We start from the raw sequence: 27,804 nt of genomic DNA on the forward strand, positions 1-27,804 counted from the left end.
AGTAGTATGATGAGTCAGGCAGGACCGCAGAGATAGGTTCAGCCACGACTCGAAGTCCAGGACTCAGATCCAGGACTCAGGATAGAGGATCCAGGACACAGGATCCAGGACTCAGGACTCCGGATCCAGGACTCAGGATCCAGGACACATGACTCAGGATCCAGGACACAGGACCGCAGCAACAGGATCAGCCACGACTCAGGATCCTGGCGTAGATAGACACCAAAAAGAAATTTGGGGGAAGCTGGGTTATTCGGAACATGAGAGTACACAGGTACAGACAGTCTAAGCCTATAGCAGCAAAACTAACGTGTCTACGTACATGGACTCCCTTAGGATAGGTTGAGGGAAGGGGTAGGAAGTAAGGAACAGAGGTGAAGAGGCATAACATGCAGGCTTCTTACTGTAAAGTTATCTCTCATTAAACGTTTCATACTGTAGTTGATGATGATGATTCTAAACATTTGATCGTACAAAACCCTGGTAGGCCTATTATTAAGTACCTAAAAATGTGACTTTCTTTAACTTTACCATATCTAGCCACACATTCAGACTGAAGACCAGAGTGCATTGTTAAGGTTACCAGCTGTGTGTATAATTCATGCAGGGTGGGCTGTAACGTTTGAGGCTTACAGGAGATCTGGGTCTGTGTTACAGATATTGACGCAGGCCTTGTTACAGAATACACACGCCACAGCTTTTTGTTGTCAGTCTGGCCAATTTTGAATTGCATTATGTATAGCAAGACATCTGATAAGCCCGAGACCTCAGCCACTGAAAATTGGCTCTGGACATTCAAATAAGGAACCTGTGATCTGATACGGCCGCAGCACGGTGATGTCTGCAGACTTCCTCGTGCTGGTTGTGTTTCTATTTCTCATGCTCCTGTTCATGCTGTTTGCCTTTTTTTGAAACATCAGCTGACATTCTCTCCCTGACCTCCTGCCTGATATAGAAACTTACAAACAAGGCACACAAACAAACAGAAATAACTCAGAAACCAGCATGTGATTTTAGATCTCGAGATGTTCAGAATTTGAATGTGGGGCCTTTTTCTTATCAATAGTCTTTCATCAGGGTGTTTGGAGAGGGTTTTAACATTAAAATACTGTACCTTTAATACCTCTTGGATTACTATGACAGTAATGTTATCACTTGCTCTACTTAAGGGGATGTTCAGCCACATTAGTATCTTCTTTTGTGTGCTGCATCTCCCTATATGAAATGTAAGCACTGTTATCTCTGGCTCGACATTTGCATATTTTAAGCTGCATCAGTGATTTTCCCACTCTGAGAAGGCATTATCTGAAATGTCATGTTAACATTATGGTAATGTACAGTAGCTCATTAGAGGACAGACTGTACAAAAAAGTACGTGCTCAGGATTTTCTAAGAGGGATTTCAGCGAGGAGTGGAATTACAAAATAGGGTTCATATCTGGTTCACTTTTGAGGACTCTCTCCAGCAGTGTCTCCAGCATGATAATATTTTCTGATCTGAAAAAACCCTTGAGCTGGTGTTTGGACATTCTTTCAAGCCAGCTATTTTAGACATCTACTGATTTGCAAACAACATAAAAGTACTATGTAATTTATTACAAAAAATGTATAAAATTCAAAGACTCTCGGGTCATTTAAATTGATTTTTAGGTTATTTTTAGGCTATTTGTGGCACTGACCGTATGTTACATAAGATTTAAGGTATTATATATACAAACATGTATGCATATTTAAATGCTGTTTACAAAAAATACTAGATAAAACATACCAAAATAGCAAGTACTGAAGATATACAAAGAATGAAAAACAACGGCAAGATATAATAAAGTTGAAAGAGATGTATCATCACAGTATAAAATTCAGTATTGCCCATAAAATGTAATTTAGCTGCATGTTCTTTGGTACATCGCCCTTCATAGTTTATTGTTCGTTGTTCAAGGCCTTCATAGCCTGTGTGAAACTCTTCCTCAGCTTGTCAGGCCTTGATTTGTGGCTCTGAAGTCGCTTGGCTGATCGCAGCCACATACAAATTCCGTTATCTTCCTAGCTCTTCGCCTCTTGTTTTATAGACTCTGTAGTAAAACAAAATAATAAGAAACATTGCTCTTCAGTATCTGCTACCTTTTTTAAGAAAGTAGTGTAAACCTTCTAATAACAATTCATTGTTTGAATCATTTCAAACATTTGATTGTCTCAGGTGCATAATAGCAAATGTAATGTCTGGGAGTTTTGAATGGTTGGTTGTACAAAAAGACATAATGGGTTTTATTCTCTCATTGTCTTGGGTTTCAACAAAGAATGAAAAGAGCAAAGCCACCGTGAAATGATCCCTGCTTGTGATATGCTTTTATTATTTCCCCCCTTGCTCAAGAATGACTTTTTTTTTGGTCTTGAGCCTAATATTAAGCATGCCCCCGCCCCCGTGTAGCCTTCACACACGACTTCTCCTCTGATTTATAGTCTTAACCTTTCTGTGAGTACGTACCCACGTCAGTCGAACTGGCTGCCACCCAGGAACTGTTGACGTCTAACTGGCAGATGCCTCAGGAGTTCTAGCTGTGATCGACATGTTAGTGTCTTTGCACAACAGGAGCTTTATATCATCTCTGAAAACCAATTAACCTCTTCAGCAGAGCTCTGTGACCAGAACCCTCGTCTCTTGATGTTCATGTAGCACATGATGATGATGATGCTTTATAACACTGGCTCATAAAGACTTTAAGTTGAAGGTATTGGGGGACATGGGGTTGGTTCTGTTGGTTCAACAGTCAAAGCTACATATTGCTTTACGGCCATTGAAGCATTACATTTAATTTGTTGGTGGATAAATGCTGCCACCTAAAGGTCAGAGGGCTACCTGTGTACGTGGGCATTTGCAGATTTTATAAATTGATTAACTTGGTGTAAACCTTTTTGTTACCGGTGTGTAAGTTGCCTCACACTTCAATACTTTCATTGAAGCATGACATTGAAATTCATGATGGAAGCATATGGAGCCACGATTAACTGAATCCTGTGGCCATGTAGACGGCGTGATAACATGCACGTCACTTCCAAAACAGTATGTCAGTATAAAGGTACCTGTACATACCCTCAAGTGTTCGTAAACAGTGATATATCTCAATTTCTTAATACATTAAAAAGCACAAAAGGCCAACAATTAGAAACGTTCACAGATTTGTATTTACTTAGACTTCGTTCATAACAAAAAATATACTGCAAAGATTTCCGCTCTTGTTATTATGTAAGACTATGCTGTTAGACAGTCCTCCATAGCTTGCAGCTCCTGTAGTTCTTCACATTGAGGGCCACAGTGAAGGCAGAGCAGTTTTCTGACCCTGGGGATGACAAAGAGGGCGGGGCCTCTGGCACCACTGGGAGAAGGACAGGAGAGCAAAACTATTATTTTCTACCAATAATGTTTGTCAAAATAAGAACACAGCAGAACCGTTGCACATTGTTTAGACATTACACATTGAAACAAACGACACACCTTGAACATTTTTACTTTATGTCTGCACAACTCACTCACCCATTGAAGTGAAGCTGGGCTAATTTGAAGAGTTGTCGACCCAGTTCAATGCTCTCCTTTCCGTACTGGTTCTCAATAGCTACGGCACTTCTCTCAAGGTGTGAGGCAGCTTTACTCCAATCGCCTACAGGAAAAATAAACCACCCAGTAAGAGGGTTGCAAAAGTTCAAAAATATTCACATTTGACACCTCAGGGTGTCTGATAATTCCGTTATTGTTTTTCGGCTTTTCCTTCATATTTAATATAAGCATTACACTGTTAAGAAATTCAGCTGATTCAAACATCAACATATCAGTGTGCTTGTCCAGTGGCTGCCAGTACTACATTTCTAGTAAAGTATGCCAGGATACCAAATACAATTATTTTTTTCAGAGTGGTTATCTTTGACTCAAAAATGGAGCCTTCCACAGCTAAATAGTTGCTAGGGTTAATCATTTCACATAAACTGCTGGAGGTCAAATAACATTAACATTGTTTTAATAATTAACATCCACTTTGAGCATGGTACACCTGGAATACTGCCATTTTTATCGCTATCTCCGACTTTTATTTGTATTTATTTATTTGTATTTTATATTTTATTTTTATTTATTTATTTTTTATTATTATTATTTGTTTAATCTCTCAAATTGTATCAGTGTCCTTTGTTGTGAAGCGCTTCGAGATTTGTCTTGGCAGATGAGAAGCTCTATATAAATGTAAATTATTATTATTAAATGTATTATTATTAATGATAATGCTTGATACAGTTTGTATATGTGTGTAACAGCATCTGCCTGAAAAAGCACCAATAATAATGGTAGATTATAATTAAAGTAAATGAATTATTCTTTAAACCTTCAGTACGTTTCCCTACTGTTTGGTATTGTTATTGAATTATGACATGCTGTTGAAAAAAAATTTGATGTTTTATTGATTGAGCCAGATCCAGCCCAAAATTATATAACAAATCCCCAGAGTGCACTTAGAGAGGGAACTTTTCAGGTGGCAAACTTTCAGAAGGTTTCGATGCTCAACCAACAGAGTAGAGAGTTCTGTTATTGTAAAAGTTCAACAGCAGGTGTGTATTCACCACAGAGGTCACACACATTATTATTCTCACCCATGGTAGCATACGCTCTGGCCGTAGCATCTTCCAGCTCCCCCTGTAACGGATGTGTCTCTGCGAGGCTCAGAGCAGACGGACTCTGGGTCCTCCTCAACAGTCTCAGAGCCTCATCTGACGGAGGGGGGAGCAGAAGAATAACATGAAGGTGTAAAAAAGAACATAGGGAAGAATGACAGTGATGCATTACTGTATCTACATTTAGGTTTTTCAGAATCACCTGGCCTCTCTCTTTCCATCAGGTCCACAGCCTTCTTCAGGTCCTGCTTTATTTCCTGCAGTCTCTGGTTCACTTCAGATAACGCCACACAGTGACCGCAGGATGCCTGGGAACATATGAATCCTTTTCCTCTCTCCTCGCTGCTTCTCTGAAAATCATAAAGTGATTCAAATGATTAAGGATGGAACCCTAGAAAGATAGAGAAACTCAGACAATTAATCATGTTTAATTGCACGAAAGAAAATCCACAAAAACCCTTAAGAATACCTACATTGAGAGATCCTTTGCACTTCCCACACAAAAGTCCAGACTGTGGATTGCCTCCAACACTTGAGCACTGCAGTCTGCCCTCTGAACCGTCCTCTTCCTCTGACTGCTGCTGCAGCGTGCAGGCCTCACACTGACACAGGAAGTAGTATTGTTCCTGCAGGAGACGCTGGCGTTCTTGGGTCGCCATCCTCCTGCTGTGGGGACCTGAGGGAGGGAGGATAGGGCTTTATTACAGCACCAGTTATAACACAACAAGAACAGTTAAAGAATAATAATAACTGCCAACTGAAAGCACAGTCATTTCAGCTGAATAATGTCAGTGTTTAATCTACAACAAAACAATCAAAAAGCATTGTTTTATCCACACTATATGTAAGCTACTGCTTTTATATGCAGATTTGTATGTTATGAAATTGGTCAGCACCCTAAACAATTTTTTGGAGCAGAATAAGACATTTTCCTACCATAGCAGTGCAGGATCTCTTGTCCAGGAGAAATATCTTTGGCTGCTCTGACAGTGACAGTGACTCCGCTTGCTTTGCTTCTCTTCTCAGCTACACTCTCACTGAAGTCTGCAGACAGGTGTGTTCCTGTGCTGAACGCCAGACTGGTGTTGGGACAGCAGGAGTGATTCAGAAGACTGAGAGTTGGGAACATCGCCGTCGCAATGCGAATTTCCCTGCTAGACTGCACCGGTGAGTTTTCCGCTCCTGTGAGATGCAAGAAAATGTCAATTTACGATTAGACGACATTCAAAGCTGAAGATAAAGTTATTATTAAAAGAGCATACATTGTTCTATTGTGGATTGTACCATTGAAACAATTAAAGTAAAGCAAAATGAGTCTACCACCAGAAAAGAATAGACAAAAGTTGAGATAATCAGTTAATATGGCCAATTCACTGGTTCTAACTTCACAAAAGTCAATGTTTGTTTTCTTCTATAATAAGAATCTGAATACCTAAAGATGTGAACAAACTGCTTTAATGTGTCTGACTATAAGTCTTGATTTTTCACTTGGACAAAACTCAATTCACCTGTGTCTTGCAGCGTGATGATTGCCTGAGCGTTACACCTCAGCTGCAGCATGTGCCTCAGGACTACACTTCCCATCAGCCACAGCTCTGAGTTCCAAGCTGCTCCAATACCTCCCTCCTCGTCTGGGGGATGGCTGTTTGCCTGTAAGGGTCTACTAAGGTCCCAAGATGCAGGTGGAGGTCCTGCCTTGCTGAGCTTTAGGTACAGTGTTGCTATGGTAATCGCACTCAAGAAACGCACACAAGGGCTGTGGAGATTCAGGTGGTGTTGTAAGTGAAACACGCTGCGATAAGTGTCACCGTAATGTGAAGCACAAGGATCGGGAGGCTTTGAATTCCTGGACTCTGGCTCTGTGTGCTCGTTTCTGATTGGCTCCTTGGCCATTTGGATGTTTTTCAACCCCGCCTTTAGTGTGACCCTCAGAGCGAGCTGTGACATCACGCCCATGACCATCAGATCTGCTCCCAATGAACACTCCCACTGGTGATGTTCCTCCCAGGCGTCTCGCTGACAGGAAGTTGAGCAGTATCGGGTGTAGCTGCAGCCCTCACACGGCACAGGACTCAGAGTTTCAGTCAGACACCTGTGACAGCGCCGGTGCTCCACTCCTCCCTCTGCATCCTGCCTTCCTCTTTTACCTTGTACCTCCTCCATCCCTGGAATAAGGACACAGCTGTATGGCCTGTCATGCAGAAGCACCTCCCCAGCTGCTATTCTCTCCGCAGCCACAAGGTGTCGCCCTTTCTCCGGGCTGAAGCCAACAGCAGCTTGAGGACAAATCCCAAATGAAAGAGGTCCAACAGATGTCCCTTTTCCTCCGTCTGTAGGATTCTTTGAGGCAGGATTGTCTTTTCCCTTTTGATCTACAGAGAGGTGCCTGAGGCATTGTGTGCGACGGTCCTCTAGTTTGTGTGAAAGATGAGAGGGGTAGCCATGCTTTAGAGCTCTGTCAATGTCTTTAAGGGAATCCTGAGGGATAATAAGAATCATTGAACTGTGAGCAAAATATAAAGATGGACATTTTAATAACTAATTTATAAGCAAAAACAAGTCTAGGACTGAGTACAGATCTAAAACTAAACCAGGCCTAAAAAGATGAAAATAAAACACACTCAATAAAAGAGATAAACATAAACAAACATAAAGATTGCATAGAATACATAAGAGATACATATGCCCTGAACACACGGTCTGTATGTAATGTCTTGCCTGTCCTCCAAATATATATTGGGTGGTGGGCTTGTAAATAATGCACTTTAATCTCAAATCACATACGTATGTGCTCTTGCAAAGCATCTGCTATATGAATGGACTTTAGTGTGAACAGCATGTTAATCATGTGCAGAAACTGTTTGATTGTGTCACCTTTTGATCACACAATGGTGACACAATGTGTTAGATTTCCCCAGGCCCATTTTCACACAGCCACTATATAGCAGAACTGGTTTAAACAGGCTTTAATGATACAGCAAGTGCCACACTTTCTTATTATTTCTTACCTGGTAGTGCTGCAGATGGTAGAGAGCAGCAGAGCGGTTTGCATAGCAGAGAGGCAGCTGCTCCGAGCTTAGAGGCGCAACACATATTCCCTGTCATAACGAGAGGGAGATCACTGGATGTCAATATGTATTTATTTCGACAGTTAGACATGTCATGCTATATAATCACAAATTAATTTAAACAATGGGGTTCTCAAAATATATTCAATTTACATTTTCATTATATTATTGCTTCAGCCATGACTGACATAAACATAATGTCTTGTGTTTTTATTTTCTGGCACATAGGGCTCAATAGAGTAATATGTGTACTCACCTGTGAATAGTGCAGAGCAGCTGCAGTGAAGTCTCTGATCTTGAAGCTGGAGTTTCCCCTCTCCCTGCATTTGGCTGCCTGCTGTGCCTCCTTCTGTACGGAGTATGCTGCAGAGATGGACTGCACGAAGTCCAGATCCTCCTGGCTTTAAAACACAAATGGAGACAAACTAAGTAGCCTACTAATCAAGAAGCCTACTAAGTTATAACTTGAGTTAAAGCTTCTGGGTTCAACATATTCTATTGGTAATTGTTTACAGATAGTTAAATAAAATTATTTAGTTAGTAACGTTGGTCTCATATTATACGTTTTAAACCCACAAGCAGCTAACTACAGCAGTAAGCTAGCTACTCACGTTGTCAGAGTTAGGCTACATTTGAAAACATCATCTATTTCAAGCAGGGTTGTAAACTTTTCCTTTAGCTCGGGGTCGAGTACGGTCCATTTTTGTGCAACATAATCTTGCCACTTGATGCATGGAAGATCCATCATGAACTACAAATAAACCACATGCGCACCGGACGATACTTCTGGAGTTTCGTTTCACGCGTGCTCGCGGCACACAGAGCACAACTGTCAAGGTAGCGTAGATTAAAAGACAACTTCCGATCCCAACCTTCAAAATAATACCCTAACATCTAAGCCAAAGGGAACAATGGTGATTAATTGCAATGCATGAATATCATAATTGAATACTGAGTGTAAAATATCCAGACTTTTTCGTTCATGTTAATTAACCTTACGTGTTTTTAAAAATTCTAGTTGCGTTTCACAATTCCTGACCGACTGTACTTTATTTTGAAGGCATAAATGTTCAATATCCGAAAAAATCCGTGTTGCAAATATCGTTTGTCTCTCTTCTCTCGCGATAGGTTACCATCTTTTTTACCTGGCTACGCACAACAAAACCTAAAGTCTGCTGGCTTTGAGAAGCACATTACCTGGGAAAATGAGTGTAACACTCACAAAGGGGGCAGTTGAAGTAAGCGTACATGTTAATATAATACACTGTTTATTTTATTGACTTGAAATAGTAATACTAGCTTCGAGTCGTCGTTTTTCTGCAGCTGTTAGCACTGTCAGCTAATGAGATTTTGTTTTGTCAGCTGAATATAAAGCAACATTAACATTAACCTACCAAATTGTGAAACGTTTTATGTTATTTAAATCCAGTTTTCTGTGTTAATGGTGTTAAATAAATACAAGCTTGCCTCATGTATTCAAATATTGACGCAAAACAACGCTGTATTTATGTGTTGTGACTCAAATCTCACTATTTGACCAATTCTTCCTAAACATTTGGTGTCCATGTTGTTGACGCTTACCTTCTAGGGGCGGTACATGTATTTGCCACTTAATTAATCTCTTATGCATGTTTTACTGTAACTTTGGTATCATGGCAATGTGACATGGGACAGGATGGGGCCAGGAAGCAGATACTAACCATGTTTGTTGTTGTCTAGGCCCTGATAAAAGGCTCAGAGGTAAACAATGCCGTGCTGCAGATACTTGTAAGTAAACTCTCACTCTCTGCATTGCCTCTAATGTCTATGCTGTCTCTATACAGTAAATACAGCCATGCTTATATGAAGATTATTATTAATGTTTATATTTTGTTTACTGTACTATGTGCACAGGGCAGTTGGATTTCTAATGTTACTGTCAAATGAGTGTGATCATGTTGAGCCTTTATGTTAGTTTTTTGTACTTATAAAATCCTGCTTTCCCTTTGTGTTTGTCAGAACATCCGCCAGGTCTCTACTGGCTCTCCACCCAGGTACCGGCTAAGGATGAGTGATGGTCAGCACACTTGGTCTTGTGAGTATCTTGTAGTTGCCAAATCGGTGACTGTGGGTTTGAAATGTTGGTAGCAAGTTGTAATGTCATTCATTATTAAGCATTGCAAGAATTAGTTTTGAATTATATACGGTCTCTTTTTTAAGAAAATCATGCCTAAGGAGATAATCTAGAACCAGTTATGGATAAATCAGTTGAGTCATCTTTATTTTGGAATGAACATGAATATGTTTGTATGTGTTTTGAATGTAGCCTTCCTACTGGCTACACAGTTAAACAATCTGACAGAAGACAACCTGGTACCTAACAGTGTGTTTCTGGTGAAGAAGTCCGTCAACAATACATTGACAGATGGAAGGTATGTGTTTTCATTTGCATTTCCTCCATGATTCCTTTTCTATATTTATTTGGTTCTTGCCCTTAATTTAGACATATTTTAACTTCCAGGTCTGTGGTGATTTTGTTGGACATGGAGATGTTGCAGTCTGCTGAAGAAACTGGAGGGAAGATTGGAGATCCCACTCCATATGAAACAGTTGGTATGACTTTTTTTAAATGCGCATTCATGAATTCATGATCCATTAAAAATGGCTTTCATGTTCCTTATGGTGTTTTTGAACTTGCAGTTAAGACGTCATCTTCACAGGAGTCTGTCTCCAGCACCTCTGTCCCGGCCTCCCCTCCATCTGCAGCAGAACGTGGACCCTCTAAGTGGAACAAAAGCAGTGAGTGTAGTATTTAAAGCTATCGTGTAGTTTAGTGTTTTGAAGCCAGTAAAGTATTGACAGTACCAAAAATATATGGGTTGCTTTTCCAAGCCACCGCTTGCAAGGCAGAGACTTAAGAATAAATCTTTCTCAAACACAACAAAACAATGCCTCCAGAGGCCCTCTGTTCGTGATATTACATGTCATTTAGATTGATACTACTCATTTGCTACACAGATTACAGTCATTAAATACCCACTGATGTAAACAAGTTCTAATTTCTTCATTTAGCTGAGTTAGAAGCACTGAGCATAAGGGCTGTGATTGAGGTGAATACAGTTTTGTTCACAAGAAGTCACAGAATTAATTATTTGTTCTGGAATCATGCAGAAGGAATTCTTGATTGATATTTACTTTGAATGTGTAGTTTTCAATGTATAACTTATTCACCATCGTTTAGTAATAAAATGTTCTTCTTTTTAGACAATCAATTATTACATTTCTCAGATCTCAACATATTTTGTTGATTTTTCTTATTTAAGACAGTCATTATTAATCTCCGTTGCACTGTGAATATGGAGTTATTGAATGATAGTTGCACAATAACAGGATATTTTAGGATTGATGAGATTGTTGTTCGTTTTGGATGTTTTATAGAAAATCTCAATACTCAACCTCTCATGTGACCAACAGAGGGAGCCATGTACCCTTGGAAAGAATAGTGTTGATGATAGATTGAAGTTCTGTTTTAGTTTTCCTCAACACTTTACAAGTCTTTGTTTTTCAATCGCTTTTACTATACCAAACTTTAACTGGGAATATAGACTAAAAATATCATCCTGGCATCATTCTTTTGATACTCATAGAACTTCAGTGTTCAAATTCGGTAGACTGAGCGTCAGTTAAGAAGATGAAACCGGATCACAAAGCACAGCATGGTATTCAACCAGGTGGAGGGGTAGCGACAGCAAACGCCAATGTAATGGAAGACTGCAGCTCCTTTGCTCTATTTTCATATCACACTTTGCACTTTTATCTTATTTATTGCTCACCTATTCAGAGCAGGGAACTATCTTATCCACTGGCCTCTGCAGCTGGTGGAGACAATAAACTCACACCTTTGACTGTTTTACCACCAGTCAGCTTTTTATAACAGAATGGGAACTCAAAATGATGGTTGGTGTTCTGCCAAAACGGCTGGGTGCCATGTATCATGCCGAACGTAGCCTGTGTGTTTATTGGGTGCTATTTTGTTAGCTGAGTCTTTGTTTCACTCACTTGCTTTCCTACCACCAGCTGCTCTCAGCATCCACATTGATTTTTGTTGTGTGGCAGAAACATAACCCAATAGTCCTCCTCGGTGGAGGATGTAGGATGTGGGTGGATAATGAGTGCTTGGTATATATTGTTCCTTTGTAGGTTGTGTGTGTGTGTGTGTGTGTGTGTGTGTGTGTGTGTGGTGTGTGTGTGTGTGTGGTGTGTGGTGGTGGTGTGTGTGTGTGTGTGTGGTGTGTGTGTGTGTGTGTGTGTGTGTGTGGTGTGTGTGTGTGTGTGTGTGTGTGGTGTGTGTGTGTGTGTGTGTGTGGGTGTGTGGTGTGTGTGTGTGTGTGTGTGTGGTGTGTGTGTGTGTGTGTGTGTGTGTGTGTGTGTTGTGTGTGTTGTTGTGTGCTGTGTTGTGTGAGTGTGTGTGTGTGTGTGTGTGTGTGTGTGTGTGTGTGTGTGTGTGTGTGTGTGTGTGTGCTGTATGTGTGTGTGTTGTGTGTGTGTGTGTGTGTGTGTGTGTTGTGGCGGCTGAGGGAGATGTGTGGGCCGATGGCTCCTCCAGTTCATGGCTTCATGAATATTGTTTTGTGGACTGAATTCCCCTCATAGCGATGCACAGGCAGACAGAGGGGGAGAGAGAAAGTCAACTAATTTCACTGAGCAAAGATGAGGCTTTGCATATGAGTTCATCAAACTTCCTCGTTAGATCCTTTGAGTCGTGTTACCTCAAGAGATCGCCGCCAAATACAGAAAACTGGCTGCTCTATTTATTGTTCTGTTGATGAAACACTCCTGCATTCTTTTCTACAGCCAAAGACAAGCCTTATGCATAATGTCTCACTAGTAAGTTGTATCTCCTACTGAATGTGTTTAATTACTTTGTTTTTGTTAATAGCAATGCGATACATTTGTGTGCCGTTGAAATATTATGCAAGTGCCACAAATGATTTGTTTCCAATGAGCTGTGAGTGTTAAGACTGGGTAGGGTCCTGTTTTATCAGAGAGTCGGGGTTCAAGCCTCTTCACAGTCCTTCAGCTCCTCCAAACAGGGAATGTGAGAGAGAAGGAGGCAGAGTTGCAAAGATGGAGGAATGGTTTTAACTGGACGATGTGGATTTTAAGAGATGGTTACCCCTCATGACGCACATCATCTGCCTGATGCCTCAACAGCAATTACAGATCTATTGCTGCATTAGAGCATTGTAAAATGAACATCAATACACAAATACATGTGGTAATTACTAAAATAATATAACAAGCCATAGAGCCCAATCATGTAAAACATTCTTCTGTGACGGTGTGTCTATCCTAAGCAGGCTCAAGCTAGATTTAAAAGACTAATATAAATAATCTGTGAATCTCTTTAGGATAAACATTGTGCCTGAATGAGCCAGTTGGAGCCGTTTGTTATGATTTAATATGTTGATTCAGAATAAACACGGATAATCATTTATGTTTTCTACATAAACATGAAAAATGTTCAATGTACAGTATTACAATTATTCAATAATATTACTAAGTCTTACAATATAGCTGTTTCTAAAACAGTCCACTGTCTGCTCTTGTACTGTCCAATCAGATCAGCCGATCAAGCACTGAACAGGTTCTGACTTTAATGGTGTTGCTGTGCCTTTAAAAATACTTCCACCTAGCATACACCTTTTGGTTCCTTCCTTCTTGTCTTTTCTGAGACATATCATCCTTATGATGAACTTGATCAATATCCAGATCACAGTCCAGAGGCAGGAAGCGAGAAAGCGTAATTAGCTGAATGTAAAAGCCCGCCCTATCAGCCACGGGTACTCTAATCTGCAGGGAAGCACTGACCTCTGGCAGCGCGGACTGGGAGGATCTTCCCCTGATGTCAGCAGACTTTGATGGAATAATTTCAAATATTTTCAGCATTTATTATTAATGTACATGTATGGATGACTTGTAATCTCTGTCAGTCATAAGTTACATTGTTCTCTCTTAAATACAAAAATATAGAAAATATTACCAACATTAATATTCTGTATTGTTTTCAAACAAACTAATCTGTAAGCACTAGGTGTGGAGCCAAAGGTCATGACATAGTCGTCACTGACGTCTCTGTGTTCCCATTTAAATATTCATCAGCAGCAACCCTGAAATAGACCACCTTAAAACTGCTTCGCAGAATGATATTTAAATTCTAAAAGAGATCTGCACTCGCTGAAGTGCAGTTAAAAAATGATTCATTATTCATTACTAACAATTCTCTGCAGGTTTCTTTTGTCCTCACAACTCTTTACACTTTGCCACTTATTCTCTGAACACGCTCTCACTTTCTTATCACTTTCTCTATTTATGGGCTTTCCTTGTCTATATATTTTTTATTTTCTCTGCTCCTGTTGTATCCTCACCATCAAGCACTCTCCTCAAACGGGGGCGTTGAATACGTTAGTGGCCGACATATTAGGACTCTTGTACTCATCTTAATCACCAAAAATGAGGATCTTGATCAATCTCTGTGCCCCGCTCTTTTGCTCTGTTCTTCTCCCGTCCTCGCCTATCATCAGCTCGTCTCTTCTTCACTACATGCAATCTTTCCTTTAAACACTCCATCCGAATGGCGTGTGTATGAATATTGATGTTAATTACCCCTCGCCTGAAAATAGCTGTTCAATCTGTGATTCCCCCAAGGATACATGAAACACACACACACCACACACACACACACACACACCACACACACACACACACACACACACACACACACACACACACACACACACACACACACACACACACACACCACACACACACACACACACACACACTCACACTCTCACACACTCTCACACACACACTGCACACCAGCAGGGGAGGGTATCATCGAGGTGAGTTGCTGTTATGCTCCAGAACAGGAGCTTATATCAGCGGAGTGGTCTCTGTGGAATTGCGCCTTTTTATCCCTGACAATTCTTCCCCTCAAATGCTGTTCCTCAATATGGCACGCCTTTCAAGCCAAAATTAGAATTGAGCAAAATATATTTTGACAACAGCCAACTATCTAGCCTGAGTCACTGCTGATGGGGCTGATTCAACGTTATTGTGGGAGGTGAGAATAACACCCTTGCAATTCTGTAGGCCGGTCGGAACTGTTCAAGTTTGCTGCATTGTCATTTTTTAAATAAATATAAAAGATGATATATTTAAAAACAATGGAACTTTTCTTAACTTGCTTTTGTAGTTGTGTTGGTCTTTGTCTGTGATTCTTTTTATATTGGGTCAAAGTAAGGTGGATTTAGTGCACACCTACCTAATCTTGAAAACTTGATCAACCTAGTAATTCATTGTAACAGCATACTGTAACATTTTAAGCTTTATTGATTAGATATTACTTGTATTTTTATGTATACAAGTGAAGGCTTCCTCATTGATTCATACTGCTAAACACATTACTGCCTATTTAAAACATTCATGTTACCTTTTATACAAGGTATAATACCCTCTAAAGGTTTTGTTTTACTCTGACACAGATTCGTGAATGTGGTTAGGAATTTGTACTTAGAAATGTATATTTGATGTCAGTACTGATATTCGGATATTTCATTATTATTTTCCAATGATCGAAAGGCATACTGTAGGAAAGTAATTAAAACATTTAATAATCGATGGGCAGTATTACCCTAAAGAAAAACGGTTTCATTCATTGGCACAAACTTTACAAATTAGTAACTCTACAGGGAGATCTGTGCGGAGAGTTTAATTTTCTCAGGCAGTTTATCATTTGGCTGCCGCTCAATGATCAGATAACAGTACAACCACTAATGTTTTATAATCGCTAAATATATTTTTAGAGTGTTTCATTAATTCCACATTGCCTCTTGGAAAAGCCAGTAGGTGTTCTACCCAGTTACGTACCCTTATCATCAAATTAAGTGGTTTAACCTCATCTACTGTTCAGGAAAACGTTTGCATGTGCTTGGAGGGTATTTAGCAACTCAAGAACTCCCAAACATAAAAGATTAGTAAACACAGTACGTTATATGCAATTTGTTGAAATACCTGGATGTACAAGTGCAATCTGGTCACAATTTGCATTACAGTAGATATGTGAGCAAGAGAGTCAATGTCAAAGGTGCCTATTTGGATAAAGTAGTATGTCCCAATTATATACATACTGTACACAACATTTACACACTTTGTTTTAGGGCTAGCTGCAGAACGTACCAAAAGTTGAAGAAAGTGATGATATTTTGGGAAAGCAGCTTCAGATTGAGCATGTCTGATTGTGGGCCACGTAGGCTCCACATTTAGAATTTGTTTTTTTAAGGTTTTGAAAAGTGTAATTGCTCAATAAATGTACTACTCTTTAATCACTATTTTAAGTTTCATCTTGTACATTTGGAGTATACACATATTCAGGAACAATCTAACTTTGTTTCCCTGCAGACCGTTCTCCTCCACGAGGACAGGGGAAGTGGTTTTGTGGGAAAGTCCCCCCAATGACGGCATCACCCATGAACGCTTCACCCATGAAGGCGTCACCCATGAAGGCATCACCCATGGAGGCGTCACCCATGAAGGCGTCACCCATGAAGGCGTCACCCATGAAGGCATCACCCATGAAGGCATCACCCATGAGGCGTCAACCCATGAAGGCGTTCACCCATGAAGGCCATACCCATGAAGGCATCACCCATGGAGGCTTCAACCTCCAAGTTTTCACCAATGAAAGCTTCACCAATGAAACTTCCCCTCAGAAGTTTACACCCACAAAGGTTTGTCCAGCACTTCTCCAGGTTTTCTTCAACAAAAGTGATTCCAATAGCAGGCCTCAACCCTTACCAAAGCAAGTATAGTTTTAAGGTGTGTCCATTTCTAAATGTGCCCTGTTTTCACATATATGTACAGTAGTTTTAAAATTCTTTAAAGGTCCCCTATTATACTGTTTTTCATCAATATATTATATGTCTCAGATATATACAAACATGTCTCTGAAGTGTTTGGCTCCAAATACCAAACAGATCATGCATTGCAGCATCCCATAAACCCCTCTGTTTCATCCCTGTTTCAAAAGTGCTGATTCTCTGTCTGTTACTTTAGATGAAATAAGGAGCCACTCCCCACGCCCCTCTGAGAGATATTTGGTTAAAAAGAACACAATGGTGCTCTAGGAGGAGATTCAGGTGATAAGGACGGGGGGGGGTGGGTGTTACCTTGGTTGGTTATTGGCTAATGGTTACACAAGCCAACAAATCGTTATGACATCATAAAGTGGCCAAAATCTGATCAGCTCATTTTCAGACAGGTTTTTATATAAATGGATCAGGACAAAAAGTGAGCGAATCTTTTTCCTGAAACTTTCAGAATCTCTTTACACAGAGGAGACACATGCTGGATGTATAAAAGACAGGAAAAAGTGCATAATAGGTCCCCTTTAAACAAAACTTAACTTTGCGAGGAAGCTGACTGTATGCATTTCCTCCAAGATTCTAGGAAAACAATGTTTTTTTCCTTCTACTCGTTATAACAATTTCCTATCATGCTGTGACTCTACTTCCTGTTTGCTGCTATTTCAGAGACTCACTTTGGGGCATGTTTTAAAATATGTATCTTTATGCCTGCGTGAGCATTCAGTTTTTCTTTATCAATTGCCTATATGCTTGTGTGTGTGTGTGTGTGTGTGTGTGTATGGATTTGCGTGGCACTCAGCCCATCTGCATGGAAATGAAATGACCAATCTTTCCTCAGAAAGGTAGACTTTAACGGCAGGTCCTGCTGGGTCTTTATGGTCTTGCTGCTGAGGTTTTGATTTGTTATTTTATACCCTTGGTGGGGATTTGGCACAACCTCGTTTTTTTCCCCCCTTCCTTCTTTTCTCACAATTTCTTTACTTCCTCCGGGGTTTAATTTACTTGCTGCCCCCCCCCCCCCCCCCACCACACCCCCCCCCTTGCTTCTTATCTTTTCATTTAGCTTAAGTCTCTCGCCTTCAAATTGGCCACAAAAGACAAGGGAACCGTCTTTATAGCGAGATTGTATTTACCCGATTGAACTAAAGGTATCTGCAGCTCTCTCTCATGTATGAACTCTGATATTGTAGCCCAGTTTGAAATTGCAAGCTGTAAAGTTAACTGTTGCCTCTAGGTGTTGTAACAAACTGATGACTGTTCTAACTTTGAAGTGGGGAGTAGTACCATACAGTGAGCAAAACAGATTACTTCAGCAGCTGTGTGTCTGCTACGTATGTTAGCGTGAAAAGAAAGGCGTGTGTGGGATGCTGTGTTTGTTTACATGGTCTTATATGGCCATTTGCACAGCTTTCTCATCCCTTCTGCCCACTGTTAAGTAATAGCATCTAGAGCAGAGTATAATTGGGCTTTTGGCTGCCATAAACCTGGGTGTAGCAGTCTTATCCATACTGAGCAGGGAATGAGGTTCACTCGGGCCAGCATCTGCTCTCATGATAGGGGATTTAATTGCAGGCAAAGTTATGGTATGAATATCCTCAACTGCACAATTATCAACGCAAGTCAAAAGCTCACTGCTGCATAAACTGCCCGAGCTAGGCTGGCTGTTGTTAAAAACAGAACAAGAGGTATATTTTAAATGCATCCCGGAGTTGGCAGATGAACACCTAGTTCACTCTTTGAAAAGAAAGTTGCTGGGTGTTTTTTTTCTTCTTTTCTTTTATGAAACTTAAAAAAAAAAAAAAGGAGACACTCATCCAGTTTCCTTATGTAAGAGTTGTGATGCTCATTAACAAAAAAAGAAACTTTTAATATTGTCTCTGCAGCGTTCTTCACTGTTTGGTTTGACCTGAAAACTTCTACACTTTTAATTAAGTTGAAGAACATAACTGTGTTTTTTTTGTTATAGTTACGTGTAATATGTGAATACCCATAAAATAAATCTGATTTAAGGCATTCTCGTTCATCCTGCAGGTAAAATATTTGAAAAAAAGCGTATGCAACAAATGTCTTCTTTAATGTTTTCACCAGGGCCATTTGGGCTAAGTTCCGTCAACATCACTTATTGCACATCGCGTGATTTACCTTATTTTGTTGACATATGCTTTGGCAGCTCTGATTCATTATAATACGCTCTGTGTGTATTCTTAGATGGACTATCAGAGTCCGAGTCACCAACAAGTCCAGCGTCCGCACCTGGAGTAAACTCTCGAGGAGACGGAAGGCTTTTCTCTTTTGAAGTACTGGACGAGAGTGTGAGTAGACGAGTGGAGAGGCCTGAATATCAGTTTTGTACCATATACCATGCATGTCAAACATATGTCACACATTGCGAAATGTTGTTTGATGGAAATGTGCTGCTCAACAGGGAGAAATCAAGGTCACAGCGTTCAACAAAGAAGTGGACCAGTTTTTCTCTCTAGTGGAGCAAGGCAAGGTGAGCAGACCCCCCCCTCACCCACACCCATCCTTACTGGAAGTGATGAGAGTTTCTTCCCTTAAAAATAAACTTTAGTTCATTTGTTACACATTATTATTCCAGCTTCGAACACTGGAAAGAAATGTTTGTATTTGCATTGTTTCAGAAGGAGCTTTGAAGCATTGCAGCCATTTCATTTCTTTGATGAAGTTGACAACATTAAGACAATATCTAAAGGCTGTAAAATCCACAAACAACTTGCAGAGTAAGCTTCTAAGCTCAGTTATCCATATTTTATGCGCATAACGCCTCAAACTAATATATCATACGTAAAAGAGTGCCTAACAAACCCTTCTGCAAAATCCTTTAATGCCTTCAGGACTTCTGACCAATGAATGAGCCGGAGGCAAGTATTAGAGGATTTTGTGGAAGGGATTTATTATGTCATATTTTTCTGAAATATATGCTATTTATTTGAGACATTTACAGCATTTGGGAAGATATATGAGGCCAGGAGTATGCTGAGAACAGTGTGAAAAAACTTCTGATGTGTTGATATTGTTTTGTTGGTTTGTTTGCTGATATTAGTGGATAGTGGTGGTCTAATGGATAGTGAGGTGGGCTGAAGATCGGAAGGTTGTGAGTTCAAATCCCGCCAGGAACACCTCCACTAGTGTGCCCTTGAGTAAGGCACTTAGCCTTCAGTTACTCCAGGCAGAATGTCCCTGTAATTGGTCATTGTAAGTCGCTTTGGATAAAAGCGTCAGCTAAATGAAATGTAAATATTACATCCATCACCAATGTATTGAAATGGCTACCAGTCCAGCAGGCTGTGTTCTCCATGGATGTTACTTGTTTAGACGCTTTTATCCAAAGTGACTTGCATACTCAATACTGTGGGCAATCCCCACAGGAGCAATTTGGGGTGAAGTGTCTTGCCCAGGGACACAATGACATGCTGACTGCAGTGGGGTTTGAACCTGTGCTCCCTTGATCCGAACACCAACGCTCTACCCACTGCGCCACACGCCTCCCGACGTGTTTATAAAGTTTATATTCCAGCATTAGTAATCGATACAGAGATAATTATTATTTTGTGTCAATATGCTCACTCCTTCTCTACATATTAGAAGCGAAGCAATCACTTTAAACACTGGAAACAATGGGGTGAAGAAATGCACAGTTTTCATTTGTTCATATTGGTGTCTTAATCCTGGTAGTCACATGGTGATTTATTGCCAATGTTGTGTCCTGGCACTTTTACTTCCAGGATGATCACAACACATTTCGGCACATCATCTCCCTCTACTTTATTGTCAGACTTGCAATCCATTAGAAAAACCTACAACACAAACAACGAAACACACAAGAAGAATGACGCTTGATTTTCTCACTTTTCTCTTAGACTGTAGTCACGGTACATCTCTTTACAGCAAGTAAAGAGAAGAGGAATTACAGCTACCAAAAAAATCTTCGAAACAACATTTGCTCAGGCTTCTTTTTTAGTCAAAGGCCCACATATTTGAATACCCACTTTTTTATTTGATTTCAAATGACTGTTGTAATATATATTTGTATTTCTTGAAAGCCTAACAACACAAGATCATCAGATAAGCTATGGCTTTATAAAATAATAAAAAATCCTTTGGGATTCTAGAATTTATCATATCGACTATAACTAGGATCAAAATCAGTGAAACATTATCATTATTTTTAATCTTGTCGCACAGTCATTTCTCAGAAAAAACTTGGAGATAGCATTCGTTAATAGGATCATCTTTCATCCCGAGGGTCCTGATTCAAGACCCTGTGTCAGCGAGGATCTGCTTTACTGTCCAGCTCCAGCTAAGGTTATGTAACTGACACTGATGCTGGAGGCCTGCAAAAACAACTACACAATAATGTTATGTTGTATGGTAGGATCCCTAAAATACTAACGAATTTTAAGAAATAATTCAAATTTAAGAATTCCTTTTAACAATAAAACGTATAAGTGCTGCCCTTTAAATGAAACTTGTGCCTTCAGGTCTTCGAAGTTTGAAGTCATGTTCACAGTATACCAGAATATTGCATAAAAAAACCACAAGGCTGGCATTAATAAACAAGTGATAAAGAGTAAAAATGTCAGAAGAGGTATACAGATGTAGGAGGGCAAACAAGGAGAGATATCACCTTTTTTCCTCGATAAGGCTTTGGCAATGGTCTCAGGCTATTGTTCATGCAAGAAACAATGGCCTTTCCAGTGCGTGCTGTTTGTGTTCAAATGGGTGGTGCTCACCCTGAACATGCCATTTGGAAATGAACGATAGGTAGAACACATGTTAAAGCTCTTGCTCAACTCCGTGTGTCCACAGAGCTTAATAACTCAATTAACCCCGACCATCGTTTTGCTCGTCACACGGGCTCAGGTATCAGCCGCTGACATGGACTCCCAACAGCCCCACATCCAATTTGTGCCCTCTGCCCTCAAAAGATAAATAAAGGAATGAATCCGTCTTCCCTTCGTGATCGGAGTATTGACAGAACAGTGAGTGGGTGTGACTGGCTCTGAGTGGCCAGAATGCTTATCACATTAGCTTCATCTCTGTGTGGGATAAATCAGAGAGAGAGGGGAAGGAAAGCAAGCAAGTCATAGAGCGAAAATCAGAGGCAGAGAGATGGAGGGGGAATATTGGAGGGTTGGGGGAGTAAACGAAGAAGTGTGCCTCGCATATTGAGTTTTACATTTAGCTGTTTAGCAGACTTGCTCTCAGCTGCCGCTTATTTTCTGGTGAATTACAGAAGTGATGGGCCTGATATGACACCACATTTTAGTAGGACCTGAAGGTTTTTCCTTTCTTATTAAGATTTTTGGGTGGAACAAGAGGCTCTTTTGTAAAATAATAATTTCCTTTGCAGGATCAATAAAATGGTTACCCAATCGATTGGTTCACGCTGCTTTAACTTCACAGGAAATAATCAGTCTGATTAGCTTTGATTTGATGACTTTGCTCATCCTTTCTCTGTAGGTGTACTACATCACTAAGGCTACGCTGAAGGTAGCTAACAAACAGTTCACCACACTGAAGAACAACTACGAGATGACCCTCAACGCTCACTCATCCGTCGTGCCATGTGATGACAGTCAGGGCATTCCCACAGTGAACTGTGACTTTGTGCCCATTGCAGAGCTGGAGAACAGCGATACAGACATCATTGTTGGTAAGAGAAGAATTTCATCAATGAGAATTGATTAATACATTTCTAGCATTCAACCACTCAAAGATAAAAACGTAAGAGTGAGATAGCAGGTCTGTTAGAGGGAACGGCAAATGTAAATGCAAATGAAGTGTGGCCGATCAAGGTTTTTGTTTTGACATCTCTCTCTCAAGCGCATGGTTTTCAATCCTGTCTCGAAAACAGTTAAATCAACTGATTAAGATAGATATGTGTCACAACCAATCAGCCGCCTGTGGTTCGGGCTCAGAAGATGACTCACTCCCTCTTCAAACCTTGTGAACAGTGGAAACAAGTGTTAAGAGTGATTCATCAACTGTGTAACCCAAGAAACCTAAAATACTTTTATCAGGGAAAAATAGAAAGCATGCGGCCCAATTTATAACCCAGAGGACGGCTGGTCAGGCTGCCAGTATTAGAACATTTGGGGTATCGGCTGGGTCATCTCTATATCTACTCTATCAATTCAGACAATTACAAATGATAGATTAAATGTTTTGCAATAGACAGGCTCATGCCAGTTGTACCATTATGATGGGGTCAGAGGGAAGGTTAATTCAGACATATTGGAAAGAGTAGAGATGTAACGAGGATAATGCTCCATTCACTGTTTTTATGAAGGTTAGTTGCAATGCCTGCCCTCTGTGCCTGAGAGAAATGTCTTATCTCGGGGACAGGTAAATTGAGACGACCGATGTGTAGATTGGTCTCTATGTTATTAGTGAGATGATGTACAGGTATTATACTAATAATAATAATTAATTGCGTTTATTTTAGCGCTTTCCCAAGTGCTTTACATTACATATTACATATATTAGATAGCAATACATCAATACTGTGGACAATACCCACAGGAGCAATTTGGGGTGAAGTGTCTTGCCCAAGGACACAACGGCATGTTGACTGCAGTGGGGGTCATGGCGGGATTAAACTAGTGTTCCCCTGCTCAACTGATCTGAGGATCAGCGCACTATCCCCGGTGTGACAGTGATGTTTCTGTAGTTGTGGCAAAGAGTGCCTTTTTTTAAAACTGCTATTGGTCTGTATGCAAGTACATGGCTTATTTTTGAGTAGGGCATTATTTAAATGTATATCATTTTAATTTCAGTACAGGTTTATAAGGACCCATTTAAAGCTGATGGTGTCATTAAACGGCCGCTGATGGTGTCATTATACGGCCATTACATCTTCCAAACAACTTTATAATGATAACTTTAAGCATTTTTTTTAATTGCTGCTTAAACAAAATGAAATAGACACACATTTTGATTCAAATAGACACATAATGACTTAATCACATTCCAGTCTGAGCAGAAAAGTACAGAAGCCTTGAGAAGTTATAAAAGTTAAATGGCCAGTGAGTATTATAGTGAAGCAGAATTTAAAGAGCAATCTCTGACGCATTTCTCACCACATCCATCAGTTTCTTCATTTTATCACACACACCCAGATGTGAAATTGCACTTCACTTTGCATTGTATAGTGCTGTAATTAAGTATTCGACATGCCATATTAGAGATTAAATTAATGGTGGCTATGAAATGCCAACCACATACTGTAACTTACCGAGTGGATGATTCATGTAGGTTTACATTCAGAGCAGTAATATTGCATCACTAAATTAGCGTAAACTATGAGCAATGTAAGCCAGCGGAGCATCACTGTTTAGATGCACTGAGAGGGTTTACCTGCTGGAGTGTGTTCGCAGAGGGGCAGCGTTACACGTCCTGTGTGTATCATCTGTTGTCTCTCCATTCACTCTCTCCCCACTACCGCTCTCCTTGCTCCTTTGTTAAATAGGGGATTATAACATGGTAATGAGAACTGTCAGCCTGTTCCTGTGGTGATAATGGAGTTCAGAGGTGGATGACATCGTCTCAATCATAATGGAATTATCGAGGGCTAAAAAGGCACAGACACGGAGCAAGAGAGGAGGGGGGAGGAGGGGGGAGAGGGAGAGTTTAGAGAAAGGTTAGCAGAAGTAGCAGTCTGGACGATGACGTTTAGAGAATGACTGGTTTCCAAAATCTATATTGTAATTAGGCCCAGTCATTTTATTTAATGCATGGGCTCTGGTTGTGACACCATGGGATGACGGACAGAAAATTAACTAACTCTAATTCAATCATTGCCATTTAAAGGGGCCCTGTGGAGCATTTCACCACTAGTAGTGCTTTTGGCAATGCTTTTACATGTGGGTCCCTGTTACATGTATGTGCACACACAACACAACACATAACTCAATAGATGGCGGAAATGAAATTACAATGCTGTAACAACGGCAATGAAGAAGACTGCAGTAGTAAGTAAGTAAACAATGCAATAAAAAATAAGCTTTTTTAAATTGTTCAAATGTTGGTTTAAAATGAGGAAAGGCATTCAACATATTGTCAGGTCAATGACATACACAGTGCAGTTTAGAGGGTAACTTTGTTTATTTACAAGAAAAACTGTACCTTTCAACCATTAGGTTTTACATCATGTAAAATGACAAACCTTTGCCGCTAATAGCTTCGTTGATTTGGCTGCTTTTCTTTTCATACGATTGAAAATATAGAAGACATTTTGTTCGTGTCAATTCTAGACTAAAGATTCAATCATAGGATGTCAGTTTGTACACACAGTCTATGTAACCTTTGGTTATATGATTAAAATGTGTTCATTCATAACAATTCATAATCATTTTCCGAAATTGATTCAGTCTTTTTATTTGCTTTGTTTTCAGTAACCTTTCAACACTCCGTTTGTTCTCCAAGAGCGTCTTGAATTAATTTGACTTCGGATTTAATTCTTAATTTCAGTCCTTTTAGGCTCTGCTCTTCACCTTCTCAGCGCTCAGCAGTAATCCTGAATGAAGTTTTGTCCATGAGCATGACAGGAAACATGAATGAGCATGTTTGTTGTGGTTCTGAGTGTGGTTCTGGGTGTTAGCCAGCATGTTATGACATTTATGTCAGTCTGCTACAACTGGCAACATCAGAGGGGTGTCTACTCTCTGCTGTGTTGGGTCTTTAGTGCTCATGATGTGATACCACTTGATATAATGTAGTGTATCCAGGGGGTATTTTCACACTTTACACCATGTGGAGGCATTTCAAAAGGCTCTTTTCACATAACAGACAATTGCTTTCTTACCTCTTTGGATTGTTGTCTACCTGGAGTTATCTATAGATGGAGATATAAAATGACTCTCTCTGCCTGTAGATGTAATTGGAGTGTGCAAGAGTGCCGACGATGTATCCCGTATCACCACAAAGACCAGCAGAGAAGTCTCCAAGAGGGCCCTCCAGCTAATAGACACGACTGGCAAAGTGGTGACACTCACACTGTGGGGAGAGGAGGTAATAACTATAATCTCTTTCCTTGCTTTCAGGGATGGATTTGCGGTTTATCATAAAAACTTGTTTAGCAGGCTGTAATTAATCGTGTGTTTTATGAAGGTGCCCATCCATCCATCCATCTATGCACATTATCTGTGTGTGCTCTGGCGAACAGAGGCGGGTGGGCTTTCTGGACTGTAAAATTTGGATCGGTCAAATCGTTCTCCTGACCTTCAGGAGTGTTTTGAACCAGAGGCCCTGATTTGAGCTGAAGGCTAAATAACTCTCGAATGTGCATGAAATGGCACTATTCTTCTCTAAGCTCATTCAATCTGCAAGAGCTAATCCCTCCTCTTTGCCAAAATCCAAAAATGACTTTCAAATGACTTGTAGGTTGTCCAATTATAAAAGCAAACTCTACCACATATTACTTTCTGCCTTCTGCAAGCTGCAGGAACAGACTGCACATACAAGAAACAAAAAAACAACTTATTTTGTCGTCTCTTGTTCTAAATCTTTCTCCCCTCAATTACTGTCTGACACAGTTTGTTCTTTCTGCAGGCGGAGAAGTTTGACGGCTCTGTTAACCCCGTGGTGGCCGTCAAAGGCGCTCGGCTGACTGATTTTGGGGGCAGATCTGTCTCGGCTTTGTTCAGTTCAACAGTCATGGTCAACCCAGACTTACCCGAGGCTTTTAGTCTGCGGGCCTGGTGAGTCACACTGCTGTTCACTCATTCACCGACACTCACTCGCCAACATAATCATAAACACAAACACAATTGTCCACGGACATCCAACCACAAGCACCACACAAGACAGGTTACATGTAGACAAAGGACACAAAATATTGATTGTATTCTCATGTTTATGTTCTGTATATGAGATATATTAAAAAGTAAACACTAGGGCTGCACAATATAGTTACAGCAGTGACTCTGGGATGTTTGCATGTGCATAACCATACCGCAGGAAAGTCCTCTTCTGAGCCCTAACCACTTATCAAATAGAATATAGTTTTCTCCGACTAAGTTGCCAGTTAGTGACATGCAGTCTCCGCTTTCACAACAAACAACTAATCACAATAATTCTTGATCAGTTTATCAAACAACCAAAGTAGGCCACTGAGACCACAACATGAAATTGAGAGAGGAACAGGAAACAAAAGGGAGAAAAGTGAGATTTGATTGCAAAAAGGAACACATTTGCATACAGAAACATTGGTTGTATGGATGTGTTATGGCTACAGAGAGGAGGATGTTTTTAAATATATAACTTTGTCTTCATCTGGTTGAAATTCCTCTTTATATCCCAAAAAACGAAATGTCAGTTTTTCCCAACATGTGCAGCCCTACCTAACACAGGTTCACACATGCACATCACCCAGATGAGCACGTGTCAGGGGACTGGTGGCATGTGCCTCCCCAGTCCCAGCAAGACTCTAGACAGGATTGAGGGAATAACAGAAAAGCAGAAGGCGGATATTTCTGGATTTCCGCTCTGAACTACTACTGTACGTGCACAGAAATATGGGCCCACAGTGAGCCGCATCAAACTGGATTCTTATTAGCAGTTCCTGTGCAGGGATTTTAAATTATGACTCATTCACCCATTAAGGCTGTTCCCAAGCCTGGCCACCGCTGAAATATAAATGCATTTATTCTCCTTTTTTCTTCTGTTGTGTGTATATACATTTCAATGCCTAGTGTGCATGTGCCTGCTTGTGTGTTACACTGAAAGCTATTCTTGGATGGAACTACGTCAAACAGTGCACTCACAGCGTCTGAATGCTATAAATAAAGGTTTAGGTTGGTTGGTTCCTGTGGGCACTATTATGTTCATTCTTTCAGTTGTTAATGACTGGTTTGAAAAGTAAGCTAACTGCTGGAACAAAAGCCATTTGTGTGTAAGTGTGTGTTGCATTATTTATAGCAGTAATACAGTGTGTGTGTTGGAGAGAGGGCATGTTCCATTGCTGGAGCTTCAACCTGAGTTCTATTAGTCTTTGGTCAATACATCTTTATATTCAAAGGGCTAAAAAAACACCCTGCCTGTCCTTTCTTTCATTTCTCCCCCCCACCCCCCTCTCTCTCTCTCTCTGCTGCTGTTTGCTCCTCTCTCCTGTTTACATGCTGACATCGGTTTAGGAATGACATTGAATGTTTT

The 27,804-nt window shown here is 40.3% G+C and overlaps 2 protein-coding genes across 2 annotated transcripts in view; one reads left to right on the forward strand and one right to left on the reverse strand.

Moving 5' to 3' along the window:
• Positions 1–3,163: 3,163 nt before the first annotated feature.
• Positions 3,164–8,523, reverse strand: smyd4 (SET and MYND domain containing 4). The gene is made up of 10 exons (XM_034139788.1): positions 8,335–8,523; positions 7,980–8,124; positions 7,664–7,753; positions 6,164–7,133; positions 5,592–5,837; positions 5,129–5,331; positions 4,858–5,005; positions 4,635–4,751; positions 3,532–3,655; positions 3,164–3,373 (listed from the first exon to the last, which is right to left on the reverse strand). The coding sequence occupies exons 1-10, from the start codon at positions 8,469–8,471 to the stop codon at positions 3,250–3,252; spliced, it is 2,304 nt and encodes a 767-aa protein (XP_033995679.1). The 5' UTR covers positions 8,472–8,523; the 3' UTR covers positions 3,164–3,249.
• Positions 8,524–8,828: 305 nt separating this feature from the next.
• Positions 8,829–27,804, forward strand: part of LOC117490175 (replication protein A 70 kDa DNA-binding subunit-like) — a 37,952-nt gene continuing 18,976 nt past the window's right edge. Inside the window, 14 exon segments of the mRNA XM_034139789.1 lie at positions 8,829–8,961; positions 9,443–9,490; positions 9,722–9,797; positions 10,029–10,134; positions 10,224–10,315; positions 10,403–10,501; positions 16,166–16,351; positions 16,413–16,569; positions 18,838–18,889; positions 18,891–18,941; positions 19,055–19,123; positions 22,114–22,306; positions 25,526–25,662; positions 26,203–26,351. Coding sequence (XP_033995680.1) covers positions 8,929–8,961; positions 9,443–9,490; positions 9,722–9,797; positions 10,029–10,134; positions 10,224–10,315; positions 10,403–10,501; positions 16,166–16,351; positions 16,413–16,569; positions 18,838–18,889; positions 18,891–18,941; positions 19,055–19,123; positions 22,114–22,306; positions 25,526–25,662; positions 26,203–26,351 — 1,448 coding nt within the window. The 5' untranslated portion in view covers positions 8,829–8,928.

The sequence above is a fragment of the Trematomus bernacchii genome, unplaced genomic scaffold (genome assembly GCF_902827165.1).
Source record: "Trematomus bernacchii unplaced genomic scaffold, fTreBer1.1, whole genome shotgun sequence".
Lineage (NCBI taxonomy): Eukaryota > Metazoa > Chordata > Actinopteri > Perciformes > Nototheniidae > Trematomus > Trematomus bernacchii.

Coding starts and splice junctions, on each gene's coding strand:
- smyd4 (XM_034139788.1), bottom strand. CDS start 8,471: ATGATGGATCTTCCATGCATCAAGTGGCAAGATTATGTTGCACAAAAA. Junction 5,838..6,163: donor CATCACGCTGCAAGACACAG/GTGAATTGAGTT, acceptor TGCATCTCACAG/GAGCGGAAAACTCACCGGTG. Junction 3,374..3,531: donor GCCCAGCTTCACTTCAATGG/GTGAGTGAGTTG, acceptor TCCTTCTCCCAG/TGGTGCCAGAGGCCCCGCCC.